Genomic DNA, 17,724 nt, shown 5'->3' on the forward strand with positions numbered 1-17,724 from the left:
CTTATGTAGAAGTAATAGCGTGCTGACTCTTTCTGCATATTTCTGTATTCAGTACAGCGGGTAACACCCACCATTCTCAGCACTTCTTGGATACATGAAGGACACAGTCCTTAAGCATGAACTCAGAATTAACGGCCTCAATGAATGAGGGTTAAAATGCCCTCAGTGACGAGTGGCTTCACATCAGAGTGGTGCAGCAGCAGGTACTGTGCAGTTTGCTACATCAGAAAGGGTTTGCTGAGGTGCTTTCAAGACGATAGAGGAATTAACCTTTACCTGAGTGTCTAAAAAGGATGGCCCTCTGTTTTTAAAGGACAACATGGACGAAAGTTCAAAGGTGTGTTAAAGTTGCAAGTTGTCTTGTATTTGCAGACCAGAAGGTTTGTCTGAGTGAAGCTGGAAATTCCAGCTAAGGTGTTGTGTGAAACTTTTCCTCTGTAACAATACAAAAAATTACGCCCTGTGCATTCCAGTGAGTAACACCTGATTTCAAATGGGTTGGCTGGAATGCTGTCTCTTGAATATGGATTCTCAAGAGTCTTAGAAACCATAAGTTGCAGTTCACAGAAAGGAGGGATGGGATAGATCCCAGTTGACACATAGTGACTACACCACCTGCATGTCTTTACTTGTCTTGAAGCAAAGCAGCATATTTTAATAGAACATCATTTTACTTGTCAGTAGAAAAGCTGAATAGAGTGGTCTACTTCTAAGAATGTCTTTACAAAGTCCTAAAGACTACAACACTGACGAACTTCACCATGGGCAGGATCTGCACAGCATGAGTAGCTTGAATGGACACTTTTTTTTTTTTTTTTAAATGCAGATAATATTAAGTAGATTATTTTTACTTGAATTAAAAGCAGGAAATAAAAATACCTAGATTGATTAGATTATGCATATTCGTAGGTAATAGCCACCTGCCTTAAGGTCCTTTTCCCTGTTTGAACTCAAATGAAATGCTGTGTATGTTGAAGTAATCGCAAAAATTGCACTGGCTTTAGAATGAGAGGACAGTGAGAATTTCAGGCAGGATTTGAGCAAATCTTAGAGACATAAGGATGCCATTTATAGGTCCCTGCCTTTTTTGCAGTGATATATTTTACAATTTGATGCTAGCTTTGAACTTGTAATTAGTTAATATAAATATATTTACAAGGCTAATGTATTAAGCAGATATTTTTCCTGCTAGTCAGACTGCTAACTAAACAGACTGGTCTGCAAATACAAGACAACAATACTAACAGTGGCTGTGTGTGATATTTTCTGACAGTTGTTGCCCTTGTTGTGCAAATATGTCAGTCTAAAACAACAGATGAACAGATGCTGTTCTGTAGCAGAAAGATGACAATGCTTGTGGAAGTGTCATGTAATATTATTATAATAATATTCATATAGGTATTTAAACATTGCAAATGAGACATGCATAAAAAAGCAGATGAAAAAATTGGTAACTGTGGGAAGGGTTATGTTTTTTTCTTCAGACATGATTTAAGCAGCATTTATTAAACAGTGTAATCAAATACCTCTATAATTAATAAATAATTTTAAAAGAATCTCAGCAATCAAGATCCTAGTCATTTGATGAATGTTATCTATTGTCATGTTAAGACATTTCTGTCCCATATGCAGCTGAAATGTCAGGAAAATGCTGACAGTGACATAGCTCAGTCCTTATCAGTATTGAGACCAAAAGTAAACCAAAAGATTCCAAAGCAGCTACTGTTGTTGAGGACAACAGAGTTGCACCCACAGTGATTTAGACATATTTCTGTTAGATTTGGCTGTCAGGAAATCTGTTTCATGCCCATATCAAGGTGGGAGTTTAAAAATAGAACTGCTGAGATTGTATTTTAAGAAGACGAAAATTACCAGAGCATTTTTTCCTTTCTGCAAAGGAAAAGGTTGTTTTTGTTTTATGAGCTCAGGATAACATAGCTGTTTTCATATGCATTCTTGGGAACAAGGCGATGTACTTGACAGTCTATGTCAAGGCACCAATATGTGCTTGTAAAGGATAACTTCTAAGAAGCTAAAATCTGGAGTATATCTGAAGATACTGGTAATCAAAATAGATCTGAATTGGATTAGGAGTAGAATTCACTCCTACAGACAGAGAACAGCTTATCACTGATTTAATGAGATAAATGTAGTCTCCTGTAACATCCTCAATACAATGGCTCAAGTCACCTGGTGAATATATACCTTCTAAGAACAGTTGAAAAAATTAGTCTTTTAAAATGAGCTGTCTGCTCTCTGTGAGTAGATCTGGTCTCCTAGCTCTTTGGTTAATTGTATCAAACAGCACCATGAATCCTTGAATTGCTTCTGATGGTCCATCCAAGGATAGAGCTTTGTTGCAGAGAGGTCATGTGAGTCTTGCAAAAGAAACGCCAGTCCATAGTTCAGGAGAAAGCTGGCAGCAAAGAGAGTGCTGCTAAAACACATCGGAATTGCCATAGTACAGCTGCTAAAAGGGCCTTCTGGTTTCCCGTATCTGAGGGTATGTTTCCACTGGTTATTTCAGAGAGATGAAAGGAAACTTATTTGTACTCTGAGTTGAAAAAAAGAAGTTGTGTGACTGTGTTAGACTTGGACATATGGAGAGCCTGGGTATGGTGTGGCAGGCAAAGCATCACACTAACATCATCCTTTGGTTTTCTTTTTCCTCAGAACATGGATAGAGTGGACTTGTGTAAGTGAAATATCCAACACAAATATACCCTTAGACTCTTCCATTACAGGTGCAAGAAAACCCTTACACTTCTCCAGTTCAACTAAATGCTTATCATTCTATTTCCTCTAAAGATAAGCATACCAATAGGTCCATTTACCAAGTGGAATAGAATTCAGTATTATATTCTAAAATAAAAGTATCTTGGAGCTGATCTTGGTGATATACTTCCTAGTCACCAATAAATTGGTTACTTCCTCTATGGGTTAAAAGAAAATTATAATTTAGAGCTATCATCCAATATGGTATTGCCAGGTGCTTCAAAGGGTGATACAAAGCACCCTACAGTTGTAGAATAACCTGCATCAGATTACAGTTTTACCCTAATCCTTAGCTGCTAGAATTTGGTTTACACTTGCCACTAACACATTTCATACTTTCTGCAATTTTTGGTACTATTAGCCATTATGGCTTTGAACACTGCAGATATTCACAAAAGAGCCAGTAGTTTTTTAAATTTGCCAAATTCCTGACTTTCACAGTTTAGTGATCATTTTAGGGCGTGACTTCCATTTTAGTATTCTCCATCTCCAGATTATGCTGAACATGTCCTTGGACTTGTATCGTGATCCTCTAGATGATGAAAAAAAGATTATTCTAGTCTATCTTCTCTAGGGCTATTCATTATTTTATATACAGTGTCATATAAAGCTGTCTCATAAAGCTGTTTCCTCTTGCTTTTGAGGAAACTGTTTATCTCCTCAGGATTCCCTGTGATGCAGACCAATACAGAAATTATTTTTCTCCTCTATGATGTTTGTGTACTCCTAAATGCTTCTTTCAATCCCTTTAAACCGATAACTTTCTTACTTTCTACTTCTAAAATATTTTATAAACCTATATTCTTTAGATTTCTTCTCATCTTGAACATTCTTAAGTCTCTGATTTTCACTTTTTCCAGATTTACGTGCAAGGTTCACTTCCTTTCGCTGAAGGATACTTCCTTTGTTAAAGTAATTTTCCTAATTTACACATGAATAATACTGACTTTTCACTTTGCTCTTCTACTTTTGGAATTATTAACAGGTCAAAAAAGTTTAAAGATATTATTTTATAATTGACTATAATTCAAAACTTTGAAGATTTATTTTCTCACCTGGTTACTGTTTGAGCCAAGTCTCACAGAAAAGAGGATCCAATTGGTGATGAATTTATACTGTTTCCTCTCCAAGAAGAGAATAAAAATGTAACTAGCAGTATGAGATGAGTCATGGGCACATGACTGAATAATTCTAGAAGTGATGTAGAAAGACTTGGAGTATTGATCATTTTGAGGTATTCTCTGAGAAGAGGTTTCATATCTTCATGGACAGAGTTCATATAGGATTCCAGCTTGCAATCCAAGCTGGCAGAATGAATAAAAGAACTTCAAATTGAGAGAGCATGAGAAGGAATCATGTAGTTTCTTCATTTAACAATCAGGGCCGGGGGAATCTTGGCTTCAGGAAGGTGGTGGCAACAAATACAGAAAGTAGGAGCTCAAAGATTGAGGAGTTCAACTGGAGTGGTAATAAAAAAAGCAGTAGAGTCAGTAAAAGAATGCCAGGAGCCTATGCAACAAAATAGGGGATACAAAACCAATAAGAAACTAAAATCAAATTTTACAGAAATAATTCTGTTGGAATGGAATAGCGCCAATGATCAGAGAAGAGAAATATTAACTGAAAGGTGTATAGTTTTCATAAAAGAAAAAAAAAAAAGAAAAAAAGAAGAAGAAACCTGGTAAAAGCCAAAATTACACTGGGGAAGAGTTGTAAAGACAGTTGTAAAGACAATGTGCAGGTGGAAGTATACAGAAACCTGCAGGTGGATGAGATCACTTCTGTTTTAGTAAGGAAATACTAATGGAAACAATGATGGGACACAGCAGCTCCTCATATGTAAAGGAGATAACAAATGTATTAATGGCTGTTGATTTCTAGACGTACATCCAGTCGATTTCTTCAATAGAGAGTCTATTTGCCAGTACACCTCAGCCTTTGTTTTGATAAAGAACAAAGACCTCCCCGAAGAATCTATTATAGAAGATAAGGTTGTATTGAAAGCAGATGAAATTATTTTGTTTACATTAAAAGGAAGAATAAACAAACCAGATATAACTAAGAAGGGGTTTTGCACATTTTTATAAATAAAAGAAGCTAATTAAGAAAGTGAAGTCAACAGTATTAAGAAGTTTGGGGACTTGAATGTGGAGGAAACTTGGTATTTCTTCATATTAAAGATACAAAAAAATTCTCTGGAACTTGCACCCAAAAGAGGGGAAAAAAAATAAGAAAGTTCCAGATCTAACTGGAGGAAAAGCCTCAGCAATGATACCAGGGGCAAGAAATGAGGCTAGAAGGAATAGAAAAAGACATGGCCACCAAAGAACACTGCTAGAGGGTGCAAAACTGGATAAAATTGGAACTGACAAAAATCCTAAACTTCATTGGCCTTGCAAAGACTTCTAAAATGAATAAAATACCCTTTCACCACGTTAACAAAAGGTAAAAGGGGTTACTGGGGGAGGGGCAATCTGTAAACCAACTCAGAACGGCTACTGGTCTGTAGAAAGACTTTGCTACAGTTTAATAAGGACAATAAGGTGGGCTTGGGGACAAAACAGGCTGGCAGGTGAAGAATTAACATATCTACAATAAAGCAAAAATGTCAGAGAGATTGAATATACTTGATGGCAGGAATTTTTTAACATCTGTTATCTCAGAGATAGTGTCATGGGTTCTGAAAGGACAGAATGCTACATGTGGGACCTCTAGAAAGGGGCCAAATGTGTTCTCTGGTCCTCACTGTAGTAGGGAAGTTCTGATTTCTCTCAGGCTGTGGCACAGAGCTTGACTCCTACATGCATCCCAAAGAGCAGTTTTGCCATGACTCACCTGCAGATGTGGCGCTCTCACACTTTACTATCCATTTCCTTCTCCCTTGCTATGGTGCTGGCACAACTGCTGTTTCTTTTTGCATGCATGGTGCTAGCAATAAGTCAGAAAATCAATTAATCAGGGCTTAATAAAAAAATTAAAACAGTGTTGCCACCTCTGGAAGATTCATTTGTCTACCATAGGGTATATGCTAACATGGCATTTGTATTTAAGGCAGTGAATCAGCTGCAAAAGGAAGAACGAATGGAGAAATCTTTGGGTTTCTTAATATCAGTTGTAGGCAAGGCTGCAGAAGCAAAATTGGAAGGAAAGGAAAATTAAAGATGCAGACAAAGACAAATGGAAGAAAATTCAATGTAAGTTTGTACAAAGTAGATGTACCAACTAATCTGATCATCTTTATTTGATAAAAGCTGGATTTAGACTTTTTGTACCTGGGAGGTTGCTCTAAACTGATCTAGTCTTGGAAGCACATGTAGTCTGTCGCTACCACTGCCTGAGTGGTGATGAAAGAAAATTGTTGGACTGGAGGGAAATAACCTACACTGAACTCATTTTGTCTGTTTCAGAAGTATTATGTCACAAAACACAATGGGAAATAATGAAATTTTGTGATAGTACAAAGTTGAGAGCTCACATTGATACAGGGAAATGTTGAGATCTTTTCTTCCTTGAGGACTAAAAGAGTAGAATGGTTACAGTATAATAGCATGAGGTATGAGGTCAGGTTCTGAAGGTGTGGACTGAAAAAGACAAATAAAAAAAAAGAGCTGCATTAGCAAGGGACTGCACCAAGAAGAGTCATCTATATGATGCTATCACATGAAAATGTGGCTCTGAAACATACCAGGTCCATTTTGTCCACTGAGGGAAGGACAGAACATAACAGAATGTTAATATTATTTTCTTGAAGGCATTGGTGGTACTTCACCTACATTACTGTGAACAATTCAATTTTCTCTTGTTCAGAACAGATTAATTCAGCTGGGATAAGTGAACTGAGAGGCCTAAAACAATCGGGAAAAATAAGAGCCTGGTTAATTACAGGAATCTAGAAGTATATGTCTTGTTAAACATGAAAAAACAAATGCTGAGAGGTAAATATGTGTTTATTTTCCATTAGAGAAATTCCATTAGCAGAGAGATGATCCATCCAAGTTAAATGACAATTATAGTTCTACAAATAAAAACATCTACTGTAAATTAGCAAATAATAACCACAAAGTTAAAACTAAAAAAAAAAAAAAAAAAAAAAAAAAAATTAAACCATAGCCTTGGTACAAAGAGATGGAAGAGCTTTATTTTAAGTGTTGGGTTCAACGAACTTTTGTGAATGTTGAATATTCCCATTAATGTCTTAGTACTGAAGTCGAGAATGTGAAGACCAAACACATACAGTCCCAGGGCTAAGAAGTCTGTGGATCCAAGGTTCAAGAAGTCAGTAATATGAAAGTTGAAACCATAAGAATAGGATCTCATGTTCTGCTCATCAAAATATATTCTTGTCAGCATCACTGCTGATATTAAGACACTTTTGCCAAGTGTTTCAGGACTCAGGAAGCATATTGAACGTTTCCATTGTATCGGTAATGGTGTCTTTTTTTTTTCTTAACATCAGCCTTATTTGGATCAATATGACCTCTTGGAGGACAGGTGATATGAAGGAAGAAAATGTGCAAATTTAAAAATGGAACTTGGCAAGTTACTAGAAGAATTATGCGATGACTTCTGACTTCATATGTTGATTTCCTCTAACCTAAATGTAGGTGACTACATTGAGATAGCCCTTGTTTCTTTTTGTTTTTAGTGGAGAGAAATAAACACTTTTACGGACTGAATCATGTAATCCTAATGTAGATGTCAAAAATAAATTAGATAACTATGCCCTGAAAATGCTTATTTTTCTCCATTGATTTATAAGGGAACCCCAAGGGAAGACATTCAGAAACAGGTATCTCCACTGTAGTTTTCTGAGAGATTAATTCCACCCCAGGAGACAACTGTCCTCTGTCCCAGTGTACAGGAATAAGAATAGGTGAGGAATAAAGGAGAGGAAGAGAAATGGTGTGGCCAAAGAGATGAAGAATAACCGAAAATCGCATATGATGAAAACATACCCTCGGCTATATTATGCAGATGTGGAGTGAAGATTACAGAAAAGGAAATAGCTATATAGCATGAAAAAAGTGTAAAGGATTTGGTTGTATTGCTGAACATGTTTATTTAGTAGACAGAAGAGTACCAAAATTACAATTCTACGTGCGGGAACATTTTATTTTGTACGGATGTGCATATGAGAACTATTGTCCATGTCTATAGCCATACACATTAGACAGAACTAAACATGCAAACACACCCATGTTCTTACAGGTAAAAGAAACATGAATTTTGATTTGTGTTGCAAGAGCACTTTGTCCTTCGAATGTAAATCAAGGTCTCCTCATGCTGTGTTAGCTGTTATATATAGTAAGGAAAATAGTGCAGAGAGTGACTAGGGTTGATAAAGTGCACTAAAAGTATCACTTTCTGCTAATGTATTCCATGGCAGTGCAATAAGGTTAAATGCAGGCCTTCTGCCAAAAGTCAAAGGCTCTCAAATCCTCACTACTCTTTGAAATGATCATGCGTTAACGTGCCTAATTCTCACCTCTCCCTTATTTTATGTTGGCTTTAAGGCCAATGAAATACAAATGGTTTGCTTCATCTCTCTCCTGTGGGAGGTACCTTGCCAGTTTTCAGCTTCTGGAGAGCTTCCATAACCCATACAAACGTATCCTGAAATTCTTAAAAGCATCTAGTGTGTTTGACTTACTTGATGCACCTTCAGGATACTTGATCACCCAGCAGTGGCTGTTGAGCACATGTAACTTTAACACTTCAAAAGTTTAGCACTTTAAAAGCTGCCATGAATTAAGTATGCCCAGTTGAAGACACTCAAAACCAATAGTTGCTTTTGAAAATTCAGAACATATTTGACATTTCAATTAGAAAGACAGGCTAATGTATTTTATTATTTCAATATGCAAAGTTTTATTTAATTTTGTAGTGTGTTGGACAAAGTTACTTCCCTCCCAAATTTGAAATGATAAAAGCATTAATTTCTGTAAATCATTTTTAGTAATCAGAAGTTGCTCTCACATAAAGACTGGGTGCAGTTGTGTAAGAAGACAAAGATGTTGATTTGTAACAATTATGCTATGCACCCGAGGGTGCTGAAGGAGCTGGCTGGGGTGCTCACCAAGCCGCTTTCCATCATTTCCCAGCAGTCCTGGCTGACCGGGGAGGTCCCGACAGATTGGAAATTGGCCAATGTGATGCCCATCTATAAGAGGGGTCGGAAGGATGATCTGGGAAATTACAGGTCTGTCAGCTTGACTTCGGTGCACGGGAAGCTGATGGAGCAGCTCATCCTGAGCACCATCATACAACATGTGTGGGACAACCAGATGCTCAGGCCCAGTCAGCATGGGGTTATGAAAGGCAGGTCCTGCTTGACAAACCTGATCTCCTTCTACCACAGGGTGACCTGCTTATTGGATGAGGGAAAGGCTGTGGATGTAGTTTACCTTGATTTTAGCAAGGCCTTTGGCACCATTTCCCACAGCATTCTCCTGGCGAAACTGGCTGCTCAAGGCTTGAATGGGCACACGCTTTGCTGGGTAAAAAACTGTCTGGATGGCCGGGCCCAGAGAGTTGTGGTGAACGGAGTTAAATCCAGTTGGTGCCCAGTCAAGAGTGGTGTCCCCCAGGGCTCGGTGTTGGGGCCACTCCTGTTTAACATCTTTATTGATGATCTAGACGAGGGGATCGAGTGCACCCTCAGTCAGTTTGCAGATGACACCCAGTTGGGTGGGAGTGTTGATCTGCTCGAGGGTAGGGAGGCTCTGCAGAGAGACCTGGACAGGCTGGAGCCATGGGCTGAGCCCAACTGGGGGAGTTTCAATAAGGCTAAATGCCGGGGGCTGCCCCTGGGCCACAACAACCCCCAGCAGCGCTACAGGCTTGGGGAGGAGTGGCTGGAGAGCTGCCAGTCAGAGAAGGACCTGGGGGTGTTGATTGACAGCCAGCTGAACAGGAGCCAGCAGTGTGCCCAGGTGGCCAAGAAGGCCAATGGCATCCTGGCTTGTGTCAGCACTAGCGTGGCCAACAGGGACAGGGAAGGGATCTTACCCCTGTACTCAGCACTGGTGAGGCCGCCCCTCGATTCCTGTGTTCAGTTTTGGGCCCCTCACTACAAAAAGGACATTGAATGACTCGAGCGTGTCCAGAGAAGGGCAACGGAGCTGGTGCAGGGTCTGGAGCACAGGTCGTACGGGGAGCGGCTGAGGGAACTGGGGGGGTTTAGTCTGGAGAAGAGGAGGCTGAGGGGAGACCTCATCGCCCTCTACAGCTCCCCGAAAGGAGGGTGCAGAGAGCTGGGGATGAGCCTCTTTAACCAAGTAATAAGCAATAGGAGAAGAGGTAATGGCCTCAAGTTGTGCCAGGAAAGGTTTAGATTGGATATTAGGAAGCATTTCTTTCCAGAAGGGGTTGTTGGGCGTTGGAATGGGGCTGCCCAGGGAGGTGGTGGAGTCCCCATCCCTGGAGGGGTTTAAGAGTCGGATCGACATAGCGCGGAGGGATCTGGTGTAGTTGGGAACTGTCAGTGCTAGGAGAACAGTTAGACTGGATGATCTTCAAGGTCCTTTCCAACCTAGACGACTCTGTGATTACTTGGAAGAGCCTTCACAAATTTTCCCCTTCCCCTCCAAAACCAAATTTAAACGTGGGAAAAGGCTTGTGTATGCTATAAAACAATCTTTCTGTTGTAAGGCTGGCAAAATTCCCACTATTTACAGAGTGGGAGTAATCTCTTTTCCTAATTAAAGAGTTTAGAAGCAATCTCTAAAAGCACCAATCCTACTCATTCTTCATTTTTCTTCTGCTGAGAATAGCACTTAGCAGCATAAATGCTAATATGTCATTTTATTTCACTCCATTCTTGTGCCTCATATAACAGCATTAAAATAGATTTGCTTTTGATCATGCTTTAATTTTAAGGAGGGTGATACATAATTACATTATTCGCAATTTTCAGATTCCTCTGTAAAGCCTAGGACAGAATGATGTTGATAAACCCTGGAAATATGCTAACACCCCGTTTTTCTTTCTGAAGGGAAGATTACTATTTGTTCTAGAGAAGTGGGCAGAGCTGCTTAATCTATTCCTCATACACCTCTAGCTTATCTGAAGTTCCAAACTCTCATCCTTATCCAAGAAAATCTCTCATTTCTCTTTTTTTCTTTGGTCATCTGGACCCCATCTCTGGTCACAACTATTCCACTAGCTTCATCCTGTCCATCTCTGACATCTTTATTACAAGTCTAACTCCTTTGATACCATTTTTCCTCACCATTTCACTTTCTACCACATCCACTCCCCTTGTGTGTACAAACGTTGTTTCTGGTTTGCCCAGGAAGGAAAACCTGTAAGTCCACTGGCTTGTCCATGTGCTTTCCTTATCGGAGGCTAAGGGCTCCCAAGCACTGCCTTAGCTCTCCACCACCTCCCCATTCCATCACTCCACCCACATCAGTTTGCAGTCCTCTTCCACTCTGCTCCCTCCTTAAGAAGTTTTCTCTGTAAAGACCTCTGTGGATGTTTACCAAACTGTCCTCTTTCAGTTTCATCCCCAAAAGCCATCTCTCCCTGATGAAAAACTAAGAGGTGTTTAACTTTATGAAGATTATGCAGAAGAGACTCCCTGCTATTCTGCATGGTACGTATCAAAGATGATGAGGTCCTTGGGACAGGGTCAGTGACATCGCACTAAGGATGACCCTAGAAAGGGATCAGTTAGGAGGTATTTGAGTTGGATAAGAAGACCACGTCTTATTTCAGCATAGGCCGCCTCAGAGCACTTTGATTATTATCTTGCAATTTATTCTTCCAGGCATCACTCCCTTCCAGTCCAAACCCTCCCCTCTGCTGTCCTTCGGACGAAGGAAACGCTTCACAGGAGAGCCCCTCGCTCGCCCGCGCCTCGGCCGGCATGTGCTGCCTCGGGCCGGCCGCGCTCTCCCCCAGAGCCCGTTCGCCGGAGCCCAGGGGCGAATCGCTCGGGGAACGCGCCTTCCCCCGGCGCCGGGAGGGCGCTGGCGGCTCCCGGGGGCTCGGCCAGCCCCGCCCGCCCCGGCGCGGCTCGGGAACGGCGGGCACCGGCTCCCGGCACTGCTGCCGACCGCGGGGTGCTGCCTTCCCCGGCTCGGGCTTTACCGACCTGGCACGGCTCTGCTGCTCTCGGTAGCACAGCCCAGGTACGAGCCCACGGGCCGCACCCCCCCGCCCCATTTTCTTCCCTCGCTCACCCAAACCCACTTCCAGGCGTCCTCAAGCTCGGCGCCGCTCTGTGGGCTGCGATCGCTCAGCCCTGCGCAAAGGGGACCTGCCAGCACCCCTCGCAAGCTGCGAGTCGTGCAACGAATAGGGAGAGGAAGCCTCAGCCCTCCCTAAACGGCTTCTGTTCCTAAGCATTAACTTAAAACGAGGGCGAATGTGTCTACTTCCAGTTAGGAGTTGTAGACACTGCACGTGGAACATGACACTCCTTAAAAAAACCCAAACAAAACTCTCCGGAGAGCCAAGTCAGCGGTTCTCCCTCCCTCCTCTCAGTGGGGAAGCAGCCTGCTGCCTCTGGGGTGTGGAGCTACACCCATACGATCCAGAGCCCCTGGGCTCTGAAAGCATGGGGGACATCGTATTCCTGACTTCCCTCGGCTCTCAGCAAAGTTGTTACTCTGGACGGCATTCGAGATCCGAAGAAGCAAGCAGTTTCTGGACCTGCCTGCTGCTGTGAGAATTTTAGTACATACACCACTATTTCGGGGTGTAGCACCTTATATCACACCAGTACCCAACAGCCAGCCAAGCGCAGGTATGGGAGCGGCAGGTATCAGGTAATGACTTAAGTATCCTGAGCTGGACTCATCAGGTGATGACTGGCAGCCACTGTGTCTACAGGGTGGGGGGCAAGAGCATCCACATGCAACAGGAATTCATACGTGAACCAGTTACAAAGTTGGCCAGGAGGCAAATGCAAGAAGTTGGTGCTAACTACAGAGTTGTGTAGTTTGAGACACATGTAACTAGCCCAACAAAGATGAGGAGAGAAAGCAAGTAAGTTTAGCAAATAAAACATGCAGACTCACATCTTAGAACACAAAAAGAAAAACTATACACACGATTCAAGGAAAACACCCCACTTTATTTGCTACTTTCTAGTTGAAGGATATTTGGCGAGGAGACAAGAAGAAAGGCAATTTTGTGAAAGACTATTGAGAACTCCAGCAAAGACTCCAGAGCATGGGCTGAGCCACATGCACAGCACCTCAGCTTCAGAAGTACTTTTAAGTAAGTTTTAAAGTTCTTTCTTCCTCCAACAGTTCTGGGCACGCTCCTCATCTCTGGTATTTCACTCAGATGGCACCGATTCCCCTCACCAGCAGCTCCACAGAGACCACACACTGCCTCCTCAAGAGCCACTGAATGACCTGCTCCCCCCTCGAGGGCTGGGGCGGGCAGGCTACGGGGAGCGCAGGGGCAGTGTGCGAGGAGGGACCGCTACAGGACAGAGCCTCGGGAGGTCCCCGCACACATTATAGGGCAGGCACCGAGAGAGGGGCCCTCCCCGGTCCCCCGCCTTTAGCAGGTAGCCCGCCCGGACCCCGCAAGCTGGCGGGTCTCCTCAGGGCAGGTGGAAGCGGCGTCCAGGGTGCCCCCGGGGCTCTGGGCGCTCGTTACCACCTGCGGGCGCCGGGGCTCGAGCCCTTACCTGAGTTCCTGAGCTTGCGGTTCTTGAAGACGGAGACGACGACGAGCAGGTTGCCCAAGATGTCCACCACGGTGGTGAAGATGAGTACGCTGGAGAGCACCGCCGCCACCCAGGCGGGCCGCGGCACCCCCGCCGCCTCCCGCTCCGCTAAGCCCAAGCGGCCTCGCCCGCCCGGGTCGCAGCAGTTCCTCAGGGAGCCATTCTGCAGCATCGCCCCAGCGCTCTGCCCCGGCACCACCCGCCGGGCACCCCCGGCGCGGCGGCGACTGCCCGCACGGGAGGGCGGTAAGGCTTTTAACGGCCCCTCGCGCGCCGGGGGCGGGGACGGGGGCGGGGCCTTGGCTCAGGAAGGCCCGGGGGCGGGCACTCGGCCCGGGCCCCGCCCCCGCCCCGGCGCGTGGCGGCCGTTGGTGGCGGCGGGCGGGAGCGGCGGCGCGCGGCAGCGAGAGCGGAGCCCGGAGCGGCGGGCGGGGGCGGGCGGGGCCTGGCGGTGTGGGGGGCGGGAGGCGGGAGGCGGGAGGCGGCGGGGCGGGCCCGGCCCGGGCCCGCGGGCCGCGGAGGCGGCCGTGCTCGGTCAGCCGCGGGGCTGGAGCGCTCCGGAGAGCCGCGGGGACGGGCGGGGGCGGGGCGCCCGGCGGTGAAGCCCCTCCCGCTCCCCCAGCGCCGCTCCCGGCTGCCGGCCCCGGCCCCGCGAACCTCCACCTTGCCCGGCGGGGAACCGCGGGTTTTGTTCCTTTGAGGGTTTTTTGGGGTTTGTTTGTTTGTTTGTTTGTTTTCCCGAGGCTCGGTCCGTTGTGTTCCTGGCAGTGAAAGGCCAGGGAAGCCCCTTCCCCTCACCGCCTCCAGACGCTCGGTGCGCTCAGACGGGTTTTTCTAACGCATTCCTTCCTTTAGTCTGTGCTGCAGATCTACAGAGGTTACGTTGCCCGGGTGTGCTTCGCGTTTGGACAAAACAGTCTGTCAGATCAAGACTAAGGCCAACGCCCGTAGGGAGATAACTGAAAGTCACCGACAGGACGTGCTCCCTAACAGTGTCAACTCCGGAAAATGTCTGTATTTCAGAGGTTTTTCTGTTGAAGCTATACAGGAATAGACAGTAGGGCATCGATGGACTTCACTCTAAAATTCAGTTTGAAACATACCGCTTCATTTGGGATCCCAAAGTGACAGCTGCCATCTGCTCATCTGCATTAAATAAATAAGATGCACGTGGCAAAGTGACACTGACAGTGAATCAGTGGGTTCCCATCACACGCGCTGACGATTAGGGCTGCCCACACAAGACATAACTCAGAAGGAGGTTGTGTGCATTGTTTTCAGGCCAACCAGGCCACACTGGATTGTTGTCCTGCTTCCAGGCTTTGCCCCACTTTCGAGAAGGATGCAGGAGATACAGAGGTTACTGCGTAGCTGCATTCTTCCTCTTTGTGCCTGTTCAACACAGAGAAAGGTATGCCCCGTAGTTTTTCAAGAATTAGAGGATGAGATAGCCTGCCTCGTTGAGTTAATTTGGAAAAACTGGGCAAGTTTCTGTCCTTTCCAACAGCAAATAATGTATGGCACACTTCTTCTTTGAGAGTTACGTGCACTGGTGTAATCAAAATGCTACAAATTATTTTGTGGACTTCCTTTTCCAAATTATAAATAGTTTATTTCTGTTCAATTTAAATGTATTCCTAATCAATTTTAGACCTACTGAAGTAGCCCTGGTTGGAACTAACATAAAAAGTGTGCATATGGATTTTTGCACCAGTCTTATATACACTGATTTAAAAAATATAATCATATGTCATATGCTTTCTGTTTAATGGCAATATATAAGTCATCACGATCCTTTTCAAACTACAGATGGAGTTACAGCTTCATGGCTTGAACTAAAGAACAGTCTTCTGAGAATTATCACTCCTGAATAGTTACTCTGCAGTTCTGCTGTAGGAAAGTAATAACTACACACTTGACAGAACAAGCTCATTAGTGGTGGAAGCTTCTATAGGTATATTGGTGATAAAAGGAAGACTAGGGAAAATGTGGTCCCTCTCCAGAAGGAAATGGGAGACCTGGTTACCCAGAATATGGGAAAGGCTGAAGTACTTGATGACTTTTTTGCCTCTATCTTCCCCAACAAGAGCTCCAGCCACACCATCCAAGATGCAGAAGGCAAAGGCAGGGACTGGGAGAATGAAGGACCGCCCACTGCAGGAGAAGATCAGGTTTGAGTACATTTAAGGAACTTGAGGGTGCACAAGTCCATGGGACCTGATGAGATGCATCGACGAGTCCTGAGGGAACTGACAGATGAAGTGGCTAAGCCACTATACATCATATTTGAGAACTTGTGGCAGTCCAGTGAAGTTCCCACTGACTGGAAAGGGGAAACATAACCTCCATTTGTAAAAAGGGAAAAAAAGAACACCCGGGAAACTACAGGCCAGTCAGTCTCACCTCATTGCCTAAAAAGATCATAGTGTGGATCCTCCTGGAAACTATGCTAGGGCACGTGGAAAATAAGGAGCTGATTGGTGACAGCCAGCTTCACTAAGGGAAAATCGTGCCTGACAAATTTGGTGGCCTTCTACAATGGACTTACAGCACTGGTGGATAAGGGAAGAGCAACTGTCATCATCTACATGGATTTGTGCAAAGCATTTGACAGTGTCCTGCATGACATCCTTGTCTCTAAATTGGAGAGACATGGATTTGATGGATGGACCACTCTGTGTATAAGGAATTGACTGGATGGTCACGCTCAAAGAGTTGCTGTCAACATCTCAATGCCCAAGTGGAGAGCAGTGATGAGTGGTGTTCCTTGGGGGTCAGTATTGGGACCAGCACTGTTTAACATCTTTTTTGGCGGCATGGACAGTGACATTGAGTGCACCCTCAGTGAGTTTGCTGATGACACCAAGCTGTGCGGTGCAGCTGACACGCTGGAGGGCAGGGATGTGCCATCCAGAGGAACCTGGACAGGCTGGAGAGGTGAGACAGTGTGAAACTCATGAAGTTCAACAAGGCCAAGTGCAAGATCCTGCACATGGGTTAAGGCAATTCCAAGCGCAAATACAGGCTGGGCAATGAGTGGATTGAGAACAGCCCTGTGGAGAAGGACTTGGGGTTATTGGTGGATGGAAAACTGACTCTGAGCCAGCAATGTGTGCTCACAGCCCAGAAAGCCAACCGTGTCCTGGGCTGCATCAAGAGAAGTGTGGCCAGCAGGGTGAAGAAGGGGACTCTCCTCCTCTACTCTGCTCTGGTGGGAGCCCACCTTGAGTACTGTGTCCAGCTCTGGAGATTCCAACATCAGAAGGACATGGACCTGATGGAGTGGGTCCAGAGGAGGCCACAAAGATGATCAGGGGGCTGGAGCACCTCCCCTGTGAGGACAGGCTGAGAGAGTTGGGGTTGTTCAGCCTGGAGAAGAGAAGGCTCCAGGGAGACCTTAGAGCGGCCTTCCAGTACTTAAGGGGGCTGCGGGAAAGATGGGGAGGGACTCTTGATCAGGGAGTGTAGTGATAGGAGGAGGGGTAACAGTTTTAAACTGGAAGAGGGTAGATTTAGATGAGCTATTAGGAAGAAATTCTTTACTGTGAGGGTGGTGAGACACTGGCACAGGTTGACCAGAGAAGCTGTGGCTGCCCCCTCCCTGGAATTGTTCAAGGCCAGGCTGGACGGGGCTTTGGGCAACCTGGGCTAGTGGAAGGTGTCCCTGCCCATGGCAGGGGGGGTGGAAATAGATGATCTATAAGGTCCCTTCCAACCCAAACCATTCTATGATTCTGTGATTTTATGAAAAGTTTATTTGATTTTTCTTTCTTCAGAAGTTATAAAGTAGGTTTATTCAGGTAAATGCCTATTTTCTGTATTCATCGGTGCAAAGAAGGATTTTTATCCAGTGAGTAATAATCTACCTTTAAGAAGAGCTTTTGTGTTACAGTGTGTGCCTTTATGTACCTTTGTTCCAATTTCCCTTTTCAGAAAGTTGGTATCCTCACTGCCCGTTATCTATGTACAGCTCTAGTCTTATTGACTTATTATGGAAATGTTACAGATATTATCATTTATTTTCATGCCTTGGGCTGTTTCTGGGCATCATTCCATAGTCTGTATAAGTGCTTTTAGGAGAAATGGACTATTTTGTTGTCTGTTATTTCTACAGGATTTATCTTCAACTGTTTGTCAAAAGCTTAAACTGTCCCTGAGCATAAATGTGACTTTTCAAGGTAGGCTTTGCTTCTGGCATTCTCCAGGTTTGCAGTTCGTCCACACAAGACGGACACTATGTATTTTCCCTGCCACACACAATT

At 44.4% G+C, this 17,724-nt stretch overlaps 1 protein-coding gene across 1 annotated transcript in view; it reads right to left on the minus strand.

Moving 5' to 3' along the window:
• MTNR1B (melatonin receptor 1B) overlaps positions 1–13,634 on the minus strand; it is a 34,459-nt gene extending 20,825 nt beyond the window's left edge. The window contains exon 1 of the mRNA XM_074932533.1: positions 13,424–13,634. Within this exon, the coding sequence (XP_074788634.1) occupies positions 13,424–13,634 (211 nt within the window). The remainder of the gene's footprint in view (positions 1–13,423) is intronic.
• Between the last annotated feature and the right edge of the window lie 4,090 nt (positions 13,635–17,724).

Source organism: Athene noctua, chromosome 1 (genome assembly GCF_965140245.1).
Source record: "Athene noctua chromosome 1, bAthNoc1.hap1.1, whole genome shotgun sequence".
NCBI classification, from domain to species: domain Eukaryota; kingdom Metazoa; phylum Chordata; class Aves; order Strigiformes; family Strigidae; genus Athene; species Athene noctua.